This window comes from Lepidochelys olivacea (genome assembly GCF_965140295.1).
Source record: "Lepidochelys olivacea isolate rLepOli2 genome assembly, chromosome: 7".
Taxonomy (NCBI): domain Eukaryota; kingdom Metazoa; phylum Chordata; order Testudines; family Cheloniidae; genus Lepidochelys; species Lepidochelys olivacea.
The window spans coordinates 21,245,028-21,268,187 of record NC_140417.1 but is presented as its reverse complement, the minus strand read 5'-3'; the positions used below and the strand labels follow the sequence as shown (position 1 = coordinate 21,268,187).

Sequence of the window (23,160 nt, the reverse complement as noted above, 5' to 3'; positions counted from 1 at the left end):
CTTAATAAAAACTCACAATGAATGGCTCTGTACATGAGCAAAGCCCTCAGGAATGCCAGGACTATAATTAACTAGCAGCAAGTAGCCCATAAATTTGCCTTGTGCAGCAGAAAACAGCTAAAAATAAAACACTGTAATTTCCAAAAAGAAGCAGCAGCAAAGGGAAAGATAGAAGGAAAGGAAAATAAAATAAAATAATAATAATATTAATAAAAAACCCACCCCACCCTCCCCCAAAAGAACTTCGTTCTCAAATCATGTTGGCAGGACACAAAACATTCAGAGGTGGTAGTGTGAAGTAACAGCGCTGACCGTTCTATGGAGACAAATAAATTATCACAAGAAATATAGTGAGCAAAGTGCTGTTGTCGGCTGTTCCGGGACGGACAGGTGGCAAGGGGTAGGTGGGACCAATCAGTTCACGGAGCGCACAGAGCGGTTGCTTCTAGGGAACCGGTGCACCTTCACGTGTTTGGATAAGTGGTCACTTCGAGCAAATTTCTTCTCGCAGACAGGACACTGGTAAGGTTTCACTCCAGAGTGGGAGCGTCTGTGCCGGGAGAGCTCATCTGATCTGGAGAACCTGCAAGCAGAGGTTTAGAAAAGAAAACCCTCTTCAGATTTTTGCTGCTAATTCTTTTATGCCATTGCTACTTTTCCATGGCCCATGCTGCATGCATGGAACTTCATGGCAGCATCAGGGATAGAACTCAAGTCCTCCTGCTGCAGAAGCCCAAACACTTAAGCTAAAAGAGAATATGTCAGCAGTATAAGGCCCATGACATACAGTCGAGCAGTTCTCATTCTATCCAGCAGAGGACAGCAGTAACACACTACACTTCATTGCATCATTCTTTGGGGCTCATGCAAATTAGAACGGATAGCAATGACAGGAGACAGGCCCTAAAGGGGTTACCGGTGTATAAGCTTTACCCTAACCCCTGACTACACATACACACAACCCGGCTAATGCATCATCACTCCTGACCTGCAGCAAGCACCCCGTGCTATTCCAATCCCAAACCCCACAAAGCTCTGCCAATGCACATCAATTCTAACCCACAGCATCTTCCTTAAACTCCAGTTCTGGGCCTCTCCTGTGCAGAGACCACCACCGATGCTCCAAAGCTAAGGCTTCTGCCAGTCTCACCTTGGCATGCTCAGAATGATGGAGGAATGGCAATATCCTCAATCACAACGAGATTGTGAGACCGTGGCCAGATACTATGTGAGGGACTACCCAGGCAGAGTCAGCCATGCTTACTCTGAAGCCACTTGGCTTATTGAATTGACCTAAGAAAAGAAGAAACTTTTCTCCCAAAGGATTAAATAAAGGGCTATTAATGTCAATTCCGGCTCACGGTTATACTGGAGTAAATCCCAGGATGACTCTATTGACTACATTGCAGCTACTCTGGATCTGCACTGGTACAAATGGAGATAAGGATTTGGCCCTCAGTTACCAAAATTAGATTCCCCAATATCGTTTTATTTTTAGACACCTCCCACCCACAACAGCCAAGGAATAGTCGCCAAATAGCCATCGTGAATCTCGGAGGCCCATTTTAAACTCAGATAAACCAGCTAATCCTTGGGACCGAGCGGCTGGGTTGGTGCTATTTCTAGCCTAGACCAGTGCTGGGAGCCCAAGTGTTAACAATGTCATGCTAAGACAGTTCCCTCTGGATGCACGCAGAGCTGCTGTCCAACAAAGGGTGATGAATGTGAGTTGCCAGAACACTAACAGAGAGTGGCATAGAAAAAGAACTCTCAAGAAACCATACCAGCTGTTTATTTACAATAAATACATGAAGTCATGAGTGTTTGCTGAATAAATAGGGGAAAGGACATGTGGGAAAATGTGCATTTGTGGAACAAAACCAACACAATACCACTTGTGTAAATATACTATTTTTCTGGAGGGGAAATAAAGAGCACCATTTCAGGTGGAAAGAGACTTTACAGCTCACACTCTAAATTCTTCATGTAAGAAAATACATACTAATTGCAGCTAGAGATGATCCCATGCTACCAGTTGATAGTCAGGATCCAAACTTTGCTAAAGTTTGGTGTGTTTGGATTTAGGATTTTTTTTTTATTCTAAGCTTTTATTTCACTGTCCACTACAGAGAGAGTGGATAGTTAAGATTTTGATACAGCTCCAAACTTTCCCAAAATTCTTGAGTGTCGTGATTCAGGGCTGAATTTGGGCCCATCTGCACCTGTGAACACTTCTCTCTCTAACACTGCTAGCCCTTTCCAGCAGTGGGTACCCAGCCATGACCAGAGTCTGGAACACTGACATGACCAAGAACTGTTTGTGAAACTCCTCCATTGGGCTGGCCCTGATGCAGTGTCCTTAAAGGAATTATCTTTAAGAACCATGAGATCATAGGACTCTGAGAAACTTTTCAGAGCAACTCAACAGGAGAGAAAGGGAAGGGCAGCATACACTATACAGAACTTTGCAGACTGAGAGCTGCTAGGACCTCACCAACATATCATAGTGGCAAGTTGACAGACATGGGATCAGACATGTTGGACAAGGAACTGATTTGTTTGCCAGGAAAGGTAGTCACTTTCTCAGGTGGAAGAGAAATCTACCTCAGGAGAGAGGTCCTTGAGAGACAAACACAGAGCAATCCTCATGGCAGAGGCAGGAGCCGGAAGATGCAGGGCTGCCTCATCCAGGTCTCTGTGTTGTCAGTATCATTATAAAACACAAGGAAAAGTGGGATGGAAGGACCTGAAACAAGCTCAGAGCAAGACAACTGCAATGGGTCCCTGGCAATTGCACCAAGGGAGAGGGGAGGGAGTCATATGTCAGAGATGTGTGTGTTATGTGAGCCATGGATGCTACTGTGAGTTAATATGATAAAAATACACTTAACCTCATAACGACGCCCTTAGCTGAAGAAGTAAGAATGTTGCAATGCTGTTACCCAGCATTCGTGGAAAGATCACCTTACCGGGCCCCACAGAAATAAACCCCCCTCTCTCTCCCTGTGTTTACAAAAAAAAACAACCCAAAAGTTAGAACAGGAAAGCTGCTAGAATTCTATTGCCTGCGATATTCAGAGATCAGGCTAAATGACGATAAAGGTCCCGTCTCGCCTTACAGTCTAAAAAAATTGATGGAATTCCAAATTCAAACAAGTAGCAAATGAAAAAGAGGCCCCACTTACAAATAAGCAGCCCAAATTTTATAATCCCAGCACCTACGAAATGACAGCTCCTCCGAAATAAAGACAGACTGTTTGGAAATCTCACACAAACAGAAGGAGCCAAATTCACCCCTCTTGTAATTCCACTGCAATTGATGGAGATGGGCCAAGGATGAATGTAGCCCTGTAAGTGCAGAATGACACTGAGTTTGTTGCCTTCCTTCCACTATACCTGCTGGCTTCAGTCAGGAAACTGAATCACGCTATTTAGACAGACTATCAGCTTCTGCTCAAGGGAGACCTATCTTGTAAGGGAGTGATTGCATCTTGTTAGAATTCTCACTTCGGGAACAGGTGAAAGTATTTTCCACCTGAGGGATTTATTTCAAAGGCAAGGCTGCCAGGGACTTGGGAGGGTGCCTGTCGGCCCTTCACAGTTTCCCTCTAAATTCAGAAATAAAGTAGCCTCCCAAAGAGAAAGGAGATTCAGAGAGCACAATTATTTCAGCTCCTGAGAGCTGAAGTGCACTTTCTGGGCATTGGAGCAGGAGTGGTGGGGGGTGCAAGAATGTAAATAACAAAGGAGGGTACAAAGCAGAATATTGCTCCAACAAATAACAATCATACGAGGACTAAAAATATCCAGTCGCGCTGAGTTATAGACTCATAGACTTTAAGGTCAGAAGGGACCATCGTGATCATTTAGTCTGACCTCTTGCACATTCCAGTTCCATCAGTTAACTAGAAGTTTCATAATAAAGTAGCTCCTTTCTGTTGCCTTTTAAATGTCACTGTGTGCCCTCGCTCTTCTTCGTCTTGTATTGTAGGAAAGGGAGCATCCAACTAGCCCTTTCTGTACCACTCCTATGACACAGGGAGGGGCAGTGCCCACAATGTGGCCACAATCCCGAGAGCTACAATAAAGAACAATAATGGCACCATATAGTGACCCCAAGATCCAAACACAGGGGCTCCTCAGGCACATCTCCCCCTTCCCATGCAGAAGAAAGGCTCAACCATTTCCACAGCACCTTTCCCCATCCTCAAGACCCTGCAGAAGCCTCTATGCCATTCTGGAGATGCCAGCTAGGGCAGACGGTAGAGATTGGGCAAGTTTGAGGGAGGAGGGGCTGGAATATGGTAGAGGGATGGGGAAACAACACATTGTATGAGGGCCAGAGCAGAAGCACAGGGTCTCTGTGTGGATGCCCCAGGCCTCGCAGGTGTCCCTGGGGATCCAAGAAGCTTGGGCTCGAGCCTTGTGGCCTTTTAAGTTAGAAGGAAAAGCCTCCTACCTAACAGGACGTTGTGAGGGATCTATCTCGGCGAGGGAATCCCCACAGGGATCTCTCCCCCTCCCCCCGACACCTCCTGCTTGAGTTACGGCATCTGGACTTTCCTTATGTCCTGTAACGCACTGTGTGCTCAGGAAATACACAGCCTCACACAGTAAGCTTCCTTTAACACAGCCACATCTTTATGCAGTGTAGAGGGGTCTCAGTGTAAATGAGAATCAGCCCCAAGAATCTTATTCACATTTTTGGGCCATTGTGGTGCCCTGAGCAGGCAACTCCAGCAACTTGCCTATACTCTATCATTGCCAAGATCATCATCTTGAGAAGTTACAACTAACTCAGATTCATCAGCATGGTTTACCAGCCATTTAAACTGTTCCTTCGAAAGTGCAGTAGCTTGCATCTGTCTTCACCAAATTTCCTACATAAGATACTGAAGTTCAGGTGTGAGTTTCATGGTTTTGCCCTTCTCAGAAGTGGCAGGCATTAGCCACTGACCTAGATGAACGTAATGTGTAGCCTGGTCTGACACGGATCAATGCTCTGACTGGTACAACAGGATACTGGACTAAATGGGTCACTGGCAGTTTCTGTACTCTGCTGTTTGCATATTGCTTAAGACTGAAAAGAGCAGCTCTCGCGTTCTGTGATGGAGGGGCAAAAGTTGGTAGTGGTCAGCATTCAGAAAGGAACTTGGGAATCCCATGCTGTATGAGGCTTGCAAAAGTTTAACCTTTCCCATCACTTTGCTTTGCTACACTTAAAGATGACATACGGTTGGTTGGGAGTTTGTTTTAGTTTAGCTGTTCTGTCCATACAGGAAGAAGGAAAAGCTTTTACACAGACACCCCCCTTGTAGCTAAACACTATGACTCAAATGATACCAAGCAGCATTTTTCTAAATTACTATTTTCCATGAACTCAGATTTTAAGTTCATTTTGCTGAAAAAGAAATACACCATACACACGCAGAGAAGAAAGGAAAAGAACGTGGAAGAAACCAGCAGCAGAATTTCAGTGCATAAATTCATTTGGGATGATATAAAACTGAGAACAGACTCCAGATGTACTTGACTTAGTCATGTGAGCTCACAGCTCTCCCTGAACTTCTGGAAAAGGTAAACATGCTTTACTGATGAAAGGAGACTGTGTAATTCTGTGCTCACTGCTCTGGCTATGGTATGTCACTGCAGATCTGACTTTGATGTCTGAGAAGAACACATGGGAGTGCTGGAATCTCAAGCTTGTTCTAAGAGATTTGTGATAGAGGGAAACAGCCCCTTTGAAAGTCTGCCCCCTCCTTGGTCTATGTTAGTGATGGGCCCCAGCTGAAAAATTTCAAACTGGGATCAGAACTCATCCAAAGTTATGGGGCATTTGAATCCGGGGTTCTGGCTTATGCTCTCAGTTATCCTAAGTGCAAAGATGCAACCACAATGAGGGGTTTGGAAAAACATCCAACAGCCAGAAACAAGCCTTTTTTGTATGGAAGTTATTTAATCCCTAGGCTCTACTGGACTTCTGCCCATAAAGAACTATGGCTGTCCAAGCATTTGGCTCTTTAAATTACAGGTTCTAGATGTACTCACCATCTGGATCGGTACTTCTCTTTACATGCCTCTTGGCATTTTTGCTACGCACCGTTCACACTAGACTTCAACCCTTGTGAGGTTGTGGACATACAGAGGCTACACTCATCCTTGGTGTCACTTCATGGGAGGCACCCCAGGGAATATTGGTCTATATTGCTGCTTATGCATTCCTAATCATTCACCTTTGACTGACATTCTGGACAATACCAGTGTTCTCATAAGATACATCCACAGAAGATCATCCACAAAAGAACAATTCACAGACTCCTGAGGTCTGATCTTGCACTGCTGAAATCAATGCGGAATCAGATAGAGACACAATCAGAGCCCCGGCAAGTCATCTTCTGACCTCAAATATGCCTGGGTCAGGACCATTGTCACTAGTGGTTAGCTGAATATTGCAAATCAATTTCCCACAAACATTCATTCAGCTTTTTAAAGGAATTAAACTTTGGCCAAATTTCAACCCTTTGTTTTGTTCCCCTTCCACAAAAATTTGGACAATCAAGTTTCACCAGCATCATGGCTCATGGAAAGCAAGCGTTACGTTTGCACAGATACTAGCAGAAAAAAAATCTTAAATATGCTCCTTGCAAGCATTGACTCTGAAAGTCAAATAGAAAGGATGATGCTATGCCAATGAGGGCATGGGAAAATGCCATGTGATTTATGTGACCAATCACAACTGAGAGACACAGTCGAATTTCAGTTCATTTGAATCACAAGGCTGGAAGTAAACAAAGCTTGTGAAAAATTTCATTGGTAGCAAATCAATGAAGGAAAATTGCAATCTGCTCATGGAGCCTCCATGAATGAGAAAAGGGAGGAAACTGATCACAGGAAGTATTAGCTATAGATGATCCACTCGGCCCTAGTGGCAATGGGGAAAGCTCAGTGTATCAGTTAGAGGAAAGGGACAAGATTCAGACTAGTTCCGACTTTTTCCTTTCAAACAAATTCATCCATCCCTAGTGGTCCTATATCTCACACACCTGCAATTTTACTCATGTCTCTCCTCTTATCTCTTCAGTTCACAATGAGCGTGACCCATTTCCTAACCACACATTGCTCACCAAAGCACTACAGGATGTTTTTCCTTTTGCCAAGTCTTTCGAATCATTTTGGTATAATTTAACAGGTGGTATTTGAGATGATGTTTGGTTTTCATCAAAGTGTATGAAGTTTCATTGCTCGGTTAAGAAACTGGCTGGGTTCCAGAGCAGATTGAAAAATGGAGGAGAAGGGGTTTCCATGGGAAATTTCAACTTTTTAATCACAAAAGAAATATTTGTCAGTTTCCAGTTTTCCAACAAATAATCAAAAATTTTGAGGAAAGCTAAAGCTAAAGTAAATTTTTACTTATTCAAAAACTCAATTTTCCATTGAAGAAAAGTTTTGACAGAAAATTTTTAACCACCCCTTCTGATTGTTTTCACTGATTACTTTTGAAATGTACAACACTCAGGGGCACATCTGGATGAGCACTAATATACATTTCTAAACCAGAACATAAAATAAACACAGATTAAATTGGAGTAGCATACCCTATGATGAGACAGCATTCCCAAGCTAGTATTTTATTCTGGAAATTACAAAATTGCTTATAATGTTTTAAAATTTTATTAGGGTTTTATTAAGCATATATGTCATTCATAGCCCTTCACTGATTGTATTTGACCTCCACGTAGTTGAATCTCCAAATACATATAATCATGTAGTACTAGTAATGAAGTGACTGTGCTCCAATGACCCAATTTGCTTTGTGTGTCCTAGTTTGCATCAATGGTACATTGGAGATAGTATGCTGCAATGGGACCAATGAATATACAAAGCAATATCTGCAGGAGCAAGTCTAATCTGGCCATTATGAAATGAAATACCAGTCACTGGGGTATTTTTTTAGACTTTTGTACAGTGAATGTCAACAGTAATGTTCTGCTATTCAACACACCAAAGTCCCTAACATTAAGAAAAGTGGTTTTAATTTTAAAACCAACCAAACAGGTTTCAGAGAACAGCAAAATTGTTTATAAATGAACTTGGTTCAAACCTGTTTGGCTGGCATATTATGTCAAGTGAATGATATGTTTATTGGATACGGAGTACTACTGCATCACAGTACTGACCTCCATCCACAACCGGGCCACGTGCATGCAAAAGGTTTTTCTCCTGTGTGTCTCCTCAGGTGCGCTTTCAAATGGCTGCTTTTAGTGTACATCTTGGTACAGCCAGGGAAAGAACATTTGTGCATTTTAATGAGTTCTGCCGCAGGGTTCTTTTGAAATTTCTGGCCCACGATGATCCCCGTTTGACCCTGGATCATGCCTCCTGGCCCAATAGGCTTTGCAGCAATAGGGACTGGAGCTATGCGGACAAATTTAGAAGACAAGTTCAAATTGGATGACTGAACAATCTGCGGCACAAGTGCAAATGTCTGTCCTTGAATGTTGACTAGGAGCTGTGCAATTTTAATATTCTCTTGTGCTGGTCCTTGTGAACTAGGGCTTGTATTTGACTCTTGTTTGATCTGTACAGGCTGAATTTGGAGCATGACAGGTATCCCTCCCTCCAGGGATAGTGCTCCATTTGAAACATCGCTACCTTCTGTTGAGCTACTTGATTGTTCGCTTTTACTTTCTTTTAAATTAACGCTAGGTGCCAGATGGTCTTTTTGCTGGACTGAAGCAACAGAAACTTGGCTGCAAGCTCTCAAGTCCTTGGTCTCACTTTTAGGCCCTTCCTTGAGATCCAACTCCATGTTTTCTTCCAGAAACTCCTCAATCTCCTCAAGTGTGGGCTGAAATGGTCCAGAATCTTCCATATCCACTGTGAACTCAGGCAATCTGAAATACTCCTCTTTCACTACTGGTTGAAGTCTCCTTTTGTCCCACCAAGAGGCAGGGGTGTTCCCCAAGGAAGCCTGGGACAGTAAATAGTCTAAAATGCTATCTTGACTTTCAGCGCTAGATGTGCTTCCATAGCTAGAGCTGAGAACCTGGGAATCGGGGCTGGAACAAGAGCAAAAGCTTGAAGAATCGCTGTCATCTTCTGACACCGGTGAGGGCAGCATCTGGTATGACCTCCCACCGGCCATCATGTCCCCAAAGTATCCAACAGGGGACCTTGTGGATGAAAAATATTCATCAGCCGGAAGCAAGTGATCCACCATTCCTGGATAATCTGTTACGGATATCCCACCAGCATATACCACACAGTGAAAGCTCAAGCGAAAGCCTGAATATAGGGAACAAAAATATTGACAGTCAGAAGTCAGGTTTAATCATTCATCTCCATGCACTAGACCTACAAATCTCTCCAGCTTAAATGAGAGTCAACTGCATGCAGTTTCACTGGGAACACATGTTGCTACATGCTTTCATATTGCTGTATCACCCCCAAAGGATTCTGAGTGCCTAGGCATTTTCCAAGATTGCACCACATGTTTGCAAAAGAATTCTTTCAGAAATCATTTCACAACTAAGTGTTCTGTAGATTTACAGTGCCTTCTCAGACTATTACTGGCAAGAGGAAATACATTTATAATCTTTTGTCTGACAAGGAAACAGAGAGCCAAAGAAGGGAATGGGGTGGGGGGGAAGTGTTGAAATTTTTACCACCCAAAAAGCAAATAAAAATAAAGTTTATAACTTGTGTCCATGAAAGAATACTATCCTTTCCTTATTTTATAGCTTTCCATTGACTTTATTTTTCACTGTCTCAGTTATTCAAATATAGGCTAATCTGCATAATACAAGGACCAATCTGCTAGGAGCCAAAAATATTTATTGTGCTTCAGCATTTACTAGTAAGATTTTCCTTTCCAGATGTAATGAATCAGTTTACTAACGTCATCATCACCTGCATCACCCTTAATAGGACTGGCACCATGCTGGGCTAATTACCATGTGCTGGCAGGCCAGCTGATTGTGCGAGTGTCACCTCATTATTCCACGCTGCCTGTCACTTGAATACACAGCCTTGAGATGATCTAAACATGGTGCCAACTTCTAAACTGGGAACTTGGAACAAAGCTCTTGCGTAGGATTTCAACTCATTGTGACTACAGCAAGTGACTGCATTTTGTTATATTCTGAACACACGCAATTTAGTAGGGCCAATGGGCCTGATCCTTCAACCTCTTACTCACTTGAGTGTTCTGGTTGAAGTCAGTGGGACTACTCCCTTGAATAAAGAACGACAGGCTCCGACGCTTATTTTGCAACCCTCAGGCAAAACTCCCTCTGAAGCCAATGCAATTCCTGCAGCCCTCAGTTCAGGCACAGCAGTCTTACTGGGAGTTTTGTCTGAGAAAACACTGCTTGACGGCTGCACGATATAACTCTTAGGGAGCTAAAACGCAGATGTGCAGACTTTGCTGAACACTGGCCGTGGGCCCTCCCCTCTGCTCAAGGTGACTGACTGAAAACTGAGCTGCCTATGTACATAATAAAACACGCCTCCCTGTGGAAGGTATGTGGATTGCAGCGATAGATATAATTTGATCGGTCAATAAGGGTGTGTTTGAGAGAGAGGGACAGGCAATCAGAAGGCATGTGACCGAGCATGAAGGAAATGCCAGTCAAGCTTGTTGCACACTGTCATTTTCCACAGGCTCTGCTGCTGTGCTGTGGACACTTTGCCATGAATAGTCAATAGTGTCCGGTTTTGGGAAGGGTGGGAGCTGTTTATTATTACTCCAGGGCACCTATGCTGCCTGATCTGCAATTTGCCTCTGTCTCTGTCTTCTAGGAGGAAATAAAAATAAATCTGTGCACTCAATCTATAGCTGATGCACTGCACAGCAACCTTCACATGCTCCATTAGCATCAGTCTATTAATGTTCCACAGGAAGTAAAAGTAAAAACACACTTCTTAAAGCTACAGCTTCCTTATTTATGTTTATGTGTGGAGGAGGGTGGTGGTGGTTCCAAAGAAAAGGGAATTAAAAGCCAAATTGTACATTTTCCTGGTTTGCATCCACTGTCAGTCATCTATTCTTGCAAACTGATAATGAAATACTCACCTGTGCTCAAAGTGAGGAAGTTCAAACAAAGGTTAGTGTCCATGTTCTGTGACCTTAGCATATAATCATTTCTAATAGTAAAAGTGATTGCCAGCATACCTGAAATATGCCTAGGGGATTACAAGTCAGATTTTGATCTCAGTGCAAATTCAATTACTCCAACAGAAGTCAGTGGAGCTGAGTTACTCCAGATGTAGACCAGTGAACAGAGATCAGAATCTGGCTCTGTGAATCTTTTATTGCTTCTAAAAAGGGTTCGCTGATTAATATCTTGCTTGCCTCAAAAGCAGAGATAACCACAGTTTAATGTGGGGCAGAGGGGAGGGCACATTCCCATATGGCAGATGGCTTCAAATCCTGCCTATTCCCATTTTGCTCCAGCTCTAACCTCTCACTGCTATTGCTGTGACCACAAAGATTTTGCACACAAGACATTTTTGCTGAAGAGAGATTGGTGTGTGTGTGTGTGTGTGTGTGTGTGTGTGTGTGTGTGAGAGAGAGAGAGAGAGAGAGAGAGAGAGAGAGAGAGAGAGAGAGAGTATCTGAGTGGCAGCAAACAGCATAGAAAAACATTTTTTTTGTAAAGATTTCTTAAATGTCCATTTCAATCTGGAAGCCATTCTTGCTCCCACTGAAATAAATGACAAAATGGCCACACTACTGGCCAATCTAAAGAGCAAAAGACCCTCAGTACTGCGGCTAAAAATATGGCCCAAACCAGACATTTGCAAAGAAACAAGAACCAGTTAGGTTAATACAAAATAATGATTATATCATATATCTAACATTTATACGCAGCATTTGCATCCATAAGCATTCCAAAATGATTTATAAAAGAGGCTTCACTTCTTATGCCACTGAAATGCAGCCACCTCTGGGGTGAAATGTAGCAGCTGATTAACAGTGGACAGCAGCACTATGGTCTCCAAGTTGCAAAAGAGTTCTCAGCTTTGTTTTCTTGCATGTTATGCCAGAGTCACATTGTTCTGTTTAACAGTTGTCTGTTTAGTGACTGACTAACAAAAGGATAGAACACATATGCCCCTGTACAGCAATGTTTCAGATTAAAAATTACAAAAGTCAAGGCCTCAGCGGCTTGCTGAAAGATAGGCAGAAATTTAGCAGCCTGTTATTCCTGGTGATGTTTACAACATCGTAGGAAATACCATATCACACAACTGATAACACCAATAGCATATTTTGGCAATTGGTGCTTGCTCAGCAGCTGTGGATATGCTGACAACCATTTTCCAGGAAAATTGGTTTTCTCTGAGGATTAAAAATGCATGGAAGGGCCTGCTCCTGCTCCAGCTGGTCCATAAAGCTGACTATAAAGTGACTTTGAAACACTGTGGGCCTTGAATTTCAAAGAAATCAGGAGCCAGTTAACATATAAAGGCATTTTCAAAATAGAAAAATCCATTTTCTATTAGCAGCCTGGGAGCCGCATTACTGAAATTAGTTCTCCAAAGTAATTTTCCTGATAAGGAGCCTCATTACAGTACATTTTACAATACAAAGTAGTCATGCCAACAATTACCTTTGCAAGGTGCATTAAAGAGAGGACGCATTTGATACAGCATGATCTGGTGAGAGCTACTTTTAAAGGGGTGGTATTAGGGGACAGCCTGAGCATTATTAGGAAGTTCAGAAAAATGCTTTCCAGCTCATCTGGTTTCCTCATTCCACAGCTTGCAAACGCCCCAGAACACTTTTAGAGAAAGCAGGCTTTTGAAAAGCTCTTCCACTTTCCCCTGCCCTCTTACAGAGGGAACACTTTAATCTACAGCAACCCTGGCAGCAGCGATGGTGAAACAATAATCCGCTGCCTCGGTCGCAAGCACATGCTGATCACACATTCGTTCCAGGCATTTCTATGCTAATTTCTCATTAGTGAATGGAGCCCCGGCAACTGATGCGCTGCACAGGGCAGAAAGACGGGACAGGGGATGCTGCATTTCAGAGCCCCTCGGGCCTTGCCAGGCTGTGAGTCAGCCCAGGAGTTGGGGTTTCCTCTGCACTCATGGCTGAAGAGCCCGGCTGTGTTTAGCCCACCTGGCGGGGCTGGACATGGAGCGAAGGAACCCAGTGCACTGATGCTGCTCCCCCCCGCCTCAGAGCTCAGCTTGACCGAGAGTAACCCTGCCTCGCCGCTTCGCCTGTCAACACTGCCATAACAGCCTGCAAGCAGAGCACACACAGCCTCCCCCTGCTCCGGCTCCCCACCAGCGCCTTCCCGAGCAGCCCCGGCCGGCCTGCACGCAGAGGGGCACGCGTCTCCCGGCGCGCCCGGGGGAGATGGGCTTGAGCTTTGCAGCCCAATGCTCTCCTGCGGGGCGGTGGGGGGGGGGGAAGGGATGTCTCCCTTTTGCTCCTGTCCGGAGCCACAAAACAACCGACCTCTGCAATCCACATCCATGCATCGCAACGCCGGGTGCGGCCACCCCCGTGCAAAGAAAAGAGAGTGTGTGTGTGTGTGTGTGGGGGGGGGGGTTAACCATCTACTCGTTATCCTTCTGCAAAGAGCTAATCCTCCCCCGCGTCCGGGGGGAGGGGTACTGGGGGGGGGGGTAAAGTCTCTAATCCCGGGGCGCATTGCATCGGCAGAGAGCGGGCAGGCTCCTGGCTTGGAGAGCGGGGTGATTCCTGGCCCCGTCTTGCAAATGAAGCGGGTCTCAGCGCTGGGCAGAGGAAACTGTCCCTTCGCTGCCAGTCCGGCCAACATATGGTTATAAACATCGCCCCGGCTCCTGCCCGACCAGCTCCCCCGCCCCCTGCAGAAAGAGGAGCCCCTGTAAATACAGCCAGCTTGTGGGGTCTTATCTTCCAGAGTCCATTGGGACTGGATGGCACGAAGGACCCCCCCCCACACACACACACATACCCCCCCTTTGCACGGCACTTCAACAAATCCGGATCTCCTCCTTCCCCCTCCCCAACGCTGATCCCAGAGCTTCTCTCCAGCATGTTCCCATCCCCCCTCCCGGGGACCCCCCCCCCCCAGCAATCCCGGAGATTTCCTTCCCTTGGCCCCAGCGGGCAGCGCTAACCCGGCCAGCCCCCTGCAGGCAGGGTGCTCTACGCTACGGGACACAGAGCCCCCCCGCCCTGCGGGTGAGAAACGTGCCTTTAATCCTTACCTGAACTTTTCTGGACAGACACACACACCAAAAAAAAAAAACACCCCAAAAAAACAACACCCCAAATCAAAGACAAGCAAGATCCCAGCGGGCAGCCGCTCCTCGTGGCATTCAGAACCAGCGCGACACCCCCAGCAAGCGCCAAACCCCACAGCGCTCCTAGGGAGGGGGCTTGTTAAATGTTGTCCCTGAAAACTGCCTAGAGGCAGGGTCCCGATTCGCAACGGCGCTGGCCGGGCCGCTGATGTGTCCTTTAGCTCCGCTAGCGTAGTACTATATCCCCGTCACATGACTGCCAGGGAGGTTATCACAGTGAAGGCAGAGGAAGGCTTGAAAGAGGCTCGACCAAAGCCGCTCACGTCATTGGCCAAAGCAGAAGCAAAGGGGCTGGCCGGAGGGTTTTGTCGTCAATGGAAGCATCTGGCACCCTATCCTCCCTCTGCCTCTGCCTTCCCCTCCGCCTCCTCTCCCTCTGCTGCCTGCCCCCTCCTGGTCTGTATCACAGCCAACCGAGCGCAGGCAGGAATGTTTGGCTGCTTCCCTGCTTACTCGATCTCTGAGCCATGACAGTGAAGATCATGTGAATGAGAGGTAGAAATACCTTGGGGATATTTTGAGGACTGCAAAACCTGGAAGAAACCACACGGAGAATTTTTCTCTAACAGGGCCCGGTGTGGGTTGGTGGGGGCGGGTAGGAGGCTGGTTTGAGTGCAGATTGTAGTCTGCAAAGCTGGAAATGTTCAAGACGCATGCCAGTCTTATGAATGGATCTGAATCCATTTCCCTTTCTTTAAGTCTTGCCTTGTCTGTCCTTGGCTTCTGACCGGCCCTGGGATACTGCTGTTCGGAAAGGATGCAGGACAAACGTACTGAACTGGGGCGGGGGGGGGGGTCGGGGAGGGGACCTGGATTTGTGCTGGAAATGGCCCAACTTGATTATCATACACATTGTAAGGAGAAAGAAAAGGACAGGTTTCAGAGTAGCAGCCGTGTTAGTCTGTATTCGCAAAAAGAAAAGGAGGACTTGTGGCACCTTAGAGACTAACCAATTTATTAGAGCATAAGCTTTCGTGAGCTACAGCTCACTTCCTCAGATGCATATCGTGGAAACTGCAGCAGGCTTTATATATACACAGAGAATATGAAACAATACCTATTCCCACCCCACTGTCCTGCTGGTAATAGCTTATCTAAAGTGATTTCCAGCACAAATCCAGGTTTTCTCACCCTCCACCCCCCCACACAAATTCACTCTCCTGCTGGTGATAGCCCATCCAAAGTGACAACTCTTTACACAATGTGCATGACAATCAAGCTGGGCTATTTCCTGCATAAATCCAGGTTCTCACATCCCCCCACCCCCATACACACAGAAACTCACTCTCCTGCTGGTAATAGCTCATCCAAACTGACCACTCTTCAAGTTAAAATCCAAGTTAAACCAGAACATCTGGGGGGGGGGGTAGGAAAAAACAAGAGGAAACAGGCTACCTTGCATAATGACTTAGCCACTCCAAGTCTCTATTTAAGCCTAAATTAATAGTATCCAATTTGCAAATGAATTCCAATTCAGCAGTTTCTCGCTGGAGTCTGGATTTGAAGTTTTTTTGTTTTAAGATAGCGACCTTCATGTCTGTGATCGCGTGACCAGAGAGATTGAAGTGTTCTCCGACTGGTTTATGAATGTTACAATTCTTGACATCTGATTTGTGTCCATTTATTCTTTTACGTAGAGACTGTCCAGTTTGACCAATGTACATGGCAGAGGGGCATTGCTGGCACATGATGGCATATATCACATTGGTGGATGTGCAGGTGAACGAGCCTCTGATAGTGTGGCTGATGTTATTAGGCCCTGTGATGGTGTCCCCTGAATAGATATGTGGGCACAGTTGGCAACGGGCTTTGTTGCAAGGATAAGTTCCTGGGTTAGTGGTTCTGTTGTGTGGTATGTGGTTGTTGGTGAGTATTTGCTTCAGGTTGCGGGGCTGTCTGTAGGCAAGGACTGGCCTGTCTCCCAAGATTTGTGAGAGTGTTGGGTCATCCTTTAGGATAGGTTGTAGATCCTTAATAATGCGTTGGAGGGGTTTTAGTTGGGGGCTGAAGGTGACGGCTAGTGGCGTTCTGTTATTTTCTTTGTTAGGCCTGTCCTGTAGTAGGTAACTTCTGGGAACTCTTCTGGCTCTATCAATCTGTTTCTTTACTTCTGCAGGTGGGTATTGTAGTTGTAAGAAAGCTTGACAGAGATCTTGTAGGTGTTTGTCTCTGTCTGAGGGGTTGGAGCAAATGCGGTTGTATCGCAGAGCTTGGCTGTAGACGATGGATCGTGTGGTGTGGTCAGGGTGAAAGCTGGAGGCATGCAGGTAGGAATAGCGGTCAGTAGGTTTCCGGTATAGGGTGGTGTTTATGTGACCATTGTTTATTAGCACTGTAGTGTCCAGGAAGTGGATCTCTTGTGTGGACTGGACCAGGCTGAGGTTGGTGGTGGGATGGAAATTGTTGAAATCATGGTGGAATTCCTCAAGGGCTTCTTTTCCATGGGTCCAGATGATGAAGATGTCATCAATATAGCGCAAGTAGAGTAGGGGCTTTAGGGGACGAGAGCTGAGGAAGCGTTGTTCTAAATCAGCCATAAAAATGTTGGCATACTGTGGGGCCATGCGGGTACCCATAGCAGTGCCGCTGATCTGAAGGTATACATTGTCCCCAAATGTGAAGTAGTTATGGGTAAGGACAAAGTCACAAAGTTCAGCCACCAGGTTAGCCGTGACATTATCGGGGATAGTGTTCTTGACGGCTTGTAGTCCATCTTTGTGTGGAATGTTGGTGTAGAGGGCTTCTACATCCATAGTGGCCAGGATGGTGTTATCAGGAAGATCACCGATGGATTGTAGTTTCCTCAGGAAGTCAGTGGTGTCTCGAAGGTAGCTGGGAGTGCTGGTAGCGTAGGGCCTGAGGAGGGAGTCTACATAGCCAGACAATCCTGCTGTCAGGGTGCCAATGCCTGAGATGATGGGGCGCCCAGGATTTCCAGGTTTATGGATCTTGGGTAGTAGATAGAATATCCCAGGTCGGGGTTCCAGGGGTGTGTCTGTGCGGATTTGATCTTGTGCTTTTTCAGGAAGTTTCTTGAGCAAATGCTGTAGTTGCTTTTGGTAACTCTCAGTGGGATCAGAGGGTAATGGCTTGTAGAAAATCGTGTTGGAGAGCTGCCGAGCAGCCTCTTGTTCATATTCCGACCTATTCATGACGACAACAGCACCTCCTTTGTCAGCCTTTTTGATTATGATGTCAGAGTTGTTTCTGAGGCTGTGGATGGCATTGCGTTCCGCATGGCTGAGGTTATGGGGCAAGTGATGCTGCTTTTCCACAATTTCAGCCCGTGCACGTCGGCGGAAGCACTCTATGTAGAAGTCCAGTCTGCTGTTTCGACCTTCAGGAGGAGTCCACCTAGAATCCCTCTTTCTGTAGTGTTGGTAGGGAGACCTCTGTGGATTAGTATGCTGTTCAGAGGTATTTTGGAAATATTCCTTGAGTCGGAGACGTCGAAAATAGGATTCTAGGTCACCACAGAACTGTATCATGTTCGTGGGGGTGGAGGGGCAGAAGGAGAGGCCCCGAGATAGAACAGCTGCTTCTGCTGGGCTGAGAGTATAGTTGGATAGGTTAACAATATTGCTAGGTGGGTTGAGGGGAGAGTGATCACTTTAGATAAGCTATTACCAGCAGGAGAGTGGGGTGGAGGGAGGTATTTTTTCCTGCTTTGTGTGTATTAAAAGATCTTCTACACTTTCCACAGTATGCATCTGATGAAGTGAGCTGTAGCTCGCGAAAGCTTATGCTCAAATAAATTGGTTAGTCTCTAAGGTGCCACAAGTACTCCTTTTCTTTTTGTGACTACAGACTAACGCGGCTGTTACTCTGAAATCTTCTTTTAAACAAAAGGTTGATCCATTTTTAGCAGAGCTGTTTGAACACCAGGAAAAGGACCATGTCAAAATTTAAAGTGATTAAAATGATTAAAGTGATCACAGCAACAAATACTCTCAATGATTTGCATTAAATATCACCAACATCAAAGCCCATCTGTGTTGTTCTGTACCGAGGGACAGTCACTGCCCCCAATGAGCTTATCTCCTAAATAGACAAGGCAGGAAAAAGGATCTGAGAAAGGAAGCTTGATTATCCCCATTTGACAGATGGGGAAACCAAGGCACAGAGAGATTAAGCCACTTGCTCAAGGTGGAACAGAAAGTCTGTGGCAGAAGTAGGATTTAAAGCCAGATCTCCTGAGTCCCATCCTTAACTACTAGACCATCCTTCCACTCAATTGGTTTTAAGTGCCTGCCAACAATCTGCTCAGCCTTGTGTCAGGCACACAATACAGACAGTCCCTACTTTGAAGAGGTTATAGCTTAAATAAGACAACACAGAACAGAGAGAACACAGTGGGAAATTGCTCTTGCTGACTCATTTCTTGGGAGCATCTCAGAAGGAGCTTTTAGGTAGAATATGAATGGACAGAGGATAAATGCAGTGATTCTCAAACTTTTATACTGGTGACCCCTTTCACATAGCAAACCTCTGAGTGCGACCCCCTTTATACATTTAAAACACTTTTTAATATATTTAACACCATGATAAATGATGGAGGCAAAGCGGGGTTTGGGGTGGAGGCTGACAGCTCGTGACTCCCCATGTAATAACCTCATGACCCCCCTGAGGGGTCCCAACCCCCCATTTGAGAACCCCTGAGATAATGGCTTGGTGCACTATAGCTGGGAGGGGTGGGGTAAAAGAAGACATGGAGCCAGCTGTATGTAAGTGTGGGTGGATGGATAGTGCACAGAGGCTGGCATCATTAGGGGTAAGGTGACAAGATGTCCTGATTTTATAGGGACAGTTCCAATTTTTGGGTCTTTTTCTTATATAGGCTCCTATTACCCCCCACCCCCATCCTGATTTTTCAAACTATCTGTCTGGTCACCCTAATTAGGGGAGAGGAGAGGGCAAGGTATGATGTGATAAAAAATCAGGTCAGAGAGGAGTGGAGCTATGCAGAACCTAGAAGCCGAAGATGAAGACAAGATGATTAAACTTGTAGCGAAAACAGGTGGGGAGGGGAGCTAGAAGTATTCAAAGGAAGGGTTTTAAAGAATACTTATTTTTTGTTACTAATACTATTATAATACATTATTAAAAGTGAAAAAAAACCATTTTTACATCATTTATGGTCAGTTTTCCTTTTGGTGGGTTTGGTTTGGTTTAGTTTTTTTTTGCATGTCACCAGTTTACCCAGTGAAACTAGACTGAACCCTCATTTTTCAGCTGTTCTGCACACATATGCCTGTGTTTCAGTTTCCAACACTGAAGGGGATGGTTTAAATTCAAAAAAGAAAAGTATTTTCATTAAAAAAAAGAATACACACACTTACATTTACATATTTCAATGAATACTATATACACACACACACACACACTTGATATATGTTAGATATATCAAGGGCTAAATGCAATGGAGTTACACCAGCCAAGAATTTGGCCTCAAATATTTTTATCCACATTAGACTTTGCAAATTCCCTGCTTTATTGTTTACTTTAAATTCAAGTGCTCTATTGCTTGAGAATGTGTGAAATACACCACCATGTAAAGGGACCAGGAACAATGCTTATGCACCTAAGTTCCAAGACCTCAAAATAGGATCTAAATGGGACTTAAATAGGACTCCTAATGTGGCCCCCATTGCACAAATGTGAAATTCACACACACTGTAATTAATATCTTAGGAACAACCAAAATCAAGCATTTTTTATCAGAGCCTTAATTTTAGCAACATTATGACTGAAATATAAGGATGGGGACGCATTAGAGGACTCTCAACACTGTCCTCCACATGCTAAAGATGATTCCTTTATATTTTATTTTATTTTAATTTATTAACAGATCCATTCTTTTATAACAGCAATCTTATAAACCTTATTCTACAACATTAATAGAAATACACTTTCTATATACCCACAAACACAATTATAAATTGGCCTATGGAAGTACCTAAAGTTGTATTGACGAGACCTGCTACCAGTCGCTTTCTTCAACTTAGTGCTACTGAGGTTGATGTTTTTCTACTCTTTGTCTTCCTTTTCTGTCTTGTCAGTTGGTAGTGTTAGTTAAAGTCTTTCATTATCTCATGTTTAGGTCCAAACTTTTCTTTTTCTTATATTTAAATACACAATCTGTTACTTAGTTGTCCTATCAAACCTCTTTTCTCCTATCTATTTTCCTTACTTTAAGATATTGATTTTGAATTTAATTTTGACTATTGTTGAAGGGGTTTCTTGCTTCCTTAGGACTAAGAAAAAGTTCTCAAGCTATCAGGTTTGATGGCGGGCGATGACCCTCTTCCAGCAAATTTCAGAAAGTTCCACCAGCCTTCTCAGTAGTTATATTTTTTGCTTGTCTCCAGTAGATCTCTGACTCGATAAGTTAGTTTTTCTAGTTCCAGAATTTCCCACACTTTTTGATGCCAGTTAAAAGTTTTAGGTGAGTTACTCCTCTTCCACCACCTTGCTCAAATAAATTAGTTAGTCTCTAAGGTGCCACAAGTACTCCTTCACCTTGCTACAGTAATTCTAGCAGCAGCTAGGAGATGAGTGATCAGTTCTTTATGACTTTTTTTTAAAAAGGGAAGAAGGAGGATCCTGGGAACTACAGGCCAGTCAGCCTCACCTCAGTCTCTGGAAAAATCATGGAGCAGGTCCTCAAGGAATCAATTCTGAAGCACTTAGAGGAGAGGACAGTGATCAGGAACAGTCAGCATGGATTCACCAAGGGCAAGTCATGCCTGACTAATCTAATTGCCTTCTATGATGAGATAACTGGCTCTGTGGATGAAGGGAAAGCAGTGGACGTGTTGTTCCTTGACTTTAGCAAAGCTTTTGACATGGTCTCCCACAGTATTCTTGCCAGCAAGTTAAAGAAGTACGGGCTGGATGAATGGACTATAAGGTGGATAGAAAGCTGGCTAGATTGTCGGGCTCAACAGGTAGTGATCAATGGCTCCATGTCTAGTCGGCAGCTGGTATGAAGTGGAGTGCCCCAGGGGTCGGTCCTGGGGCCGGTTTTGTTCAATATCTTCATAAATGATCTGGAGGATGGTGTGGATTGCACCCTCAGCAAGTTTGCAGATGACACTAAATTGGGAGGAGTGGTAGATACGCTGGAGGGTAGGGATAGGATACAGAGGGACCTAGACAAATTGGAGGATTGGGCCAAAAGAAATCTGATGAGGTTCAACGAGGACAAGTGCAGAGTCCTGCACTTAGGATGGAAGAATCCAATGCACCGCTACAGACTAGGGACTGAATGGCTAGGCAGCAGTTCTGCAGAAAAGGACCTAGGGGTTACAGTGGACGAGAAGCTGGATATGAGTCAACAGTGTGCCCTTGTTGCCAAGAAGGCCAATGGCATTTTGGGATGTATAAGTAGCATTGCCAGCAGATGGAGGGACGTGATCGTTCCCCTCTATTCGACATTGGTGAGGCCTCATCTGGAGTACTGTGTCCAGTTTTGGGCCCCACACTACAAGAAGGATGTGGAAAAATTGGAAAGAGTCCAGCAGAGGGCAACAAAAATGATTAGGGGACTGGAACACATGAGTTATAAGGAGAGGCTGAGGGAACTGGGGATGTTTAGTCTACGGAAGAGAAGAATGAGGGGGGATTTGATAGCTGCTTTCAGCTACCTGAAAGGGGGTTCCAAAGAGGATGGCTCTAGACTGTTCTCAGTGGTAGCAGATGACAGAACAAGGAGTAATGGTCTCAAGTTGCAGTGGGGGAGATTTAGGTTGGATATTAGGAAAAACTTTTTCACTAGGAGGGTGGTGAAACACTGGAATGCGTTACCTAGGGAGGTGGTGGAATCTCCTTCCCTAGAAGTTTTTAAGGTCAGGCTTGACAAAGCCCTGGCTGGCATGATTTAGTCGGGGATCGGACCTGCTTTGAGTAGGGGGTTGGACTAGATGACCTCCTGAGGTCCCTTCCAACCCTGATATTCTATGAATCTATGATTCTATGATTCTGTGACGTTTATAAGATGCAGGGTTTTCAGGACAATTTAATAAAAATACTAAGGGGTTTTCTGACAGCTAACACCCTGTTCTCTTTTACGGCTTTCCAAAATGTCTTAATTTGTTGGCCCCTCTAACATACATGGAGAAATCCCCCCATTTCATTACATGCTCTCCAGAATTTGCCTGTCCCTGTACTATAAATTCATTTAATTTTATGGGGAGTTAAGTACCACTCATAAAAAAATTTAATGGTAATTTTTGATTAATGTGTTTGTTGAGGTGTAGGGACTATAGCTCCATTTGTTCTCCCATTCCTCAGTTTTGGTGTCTATGTTACATCAACCTTCCAACTTTTCATGAATGTAGTTATTTCCTCTAAGTAACAGCTAGAGATTACTTTGTATAGAACAGAAAGCAAGCCCGTATGCAGAATCGATAGAGTGAGTGATTTTTCAAATTCCATCAATTTTCTACTTTGGTTTGCATTGGTGCAGGGAGGTTGAAAAGTGTCTGTTGCAGGCATCGATATAGTGGAATTTTGGTGTCTTTTGCAAGTTGTATTTCATCAGGTAATCTAAATGTTTTGTCTCTAAACAGTTGGCTGAATTTTGATATACCTATAAGTTCTCAAATGTCAAAATTTCCCAGGCTTTTAGTGGGGTTACATTTTATATTATCTACTGTGGGTATTAGAGATGATGGGTATGGGCTTGGCTTTCTAAATAAACTATCCCAAGTTTCTATTGTTGCTTTCATGAAAGAGTGGTTATATGTTGATTTTGGCCTATAGGTTTCTTTATACAAGGGATCATATGGAGTTTGAGTCCTTTATAGAATCATAGAATGGTAGGACTGGAAGGGACCTCGAGAGGTCATC

At 44.5% G+C, this 23,160-nt stretch overlaps 1 protein-coding gene across 2 annotated transcripts; it reads right to left on the bottom strand.

Annotated features, from left to right (window-relative positions):
• Positions 1–231: 231 nt before the first annotated feature.
• KLF15 (KLF transcription factor 15) lies at positions 232–14,529 on the bottom strand. Of its 2 annotated transcripts, none has more exons than XM_084635350.1 (3): positions 14,215–14,529; positions 8,178–9,285; positions 232–583 (listed from the first exon to the last, which is right to left on the bottom strand). In XM_084635350.1, the coding sequence occupies exons 2-3, from the start codon at positions 9,218–9,220 to the stop codon at positions 415–417; spliced, it is 1,212 nt and encodes a 403-aa protein (XP_084491476.1). In that variant the 5' UTR covers positions 9,221–9,285; positions 14,215–14,529; the 3' UTR covers positions 232–414. The 2 variants fall into 2 exon arrangements, with proteins under 2 accessions (XP_084491476.1, XP_084491475.1); XM_084635349.1 differs by lacking the exon at positions 14,215–14,529 and adding an exon at positions 12,615–12,736.
• Between the last annotated feature and the right edge of the window lie 8,631 nt (positions 14,530–23,160).

Bases quoted from the DNA above. Each gene is read 5' to 3' on its own strand.
- KLF15 (XM_084635349.1), bottom strand. From the start codon at position 12,657: ATGCTGTATCAAATGCGTCCTCTCTTTAATGCACCTTGCAAAG. The intron at 9,286-12,614 runs GTAATTGTTGGC...CCCTATATTCAG, and splicing joins CTTTAATGCACCTTGCAAAG to GCTTTCGCTTGAGCTTTCAC. The intron at 584-8,177 runs GTCAGTACTGTG...CTCTGCTTGCAG, and splicing joins TGGCCCGGTTGTGGATGGAG to GTTCTCCAGATCAGATGAGC.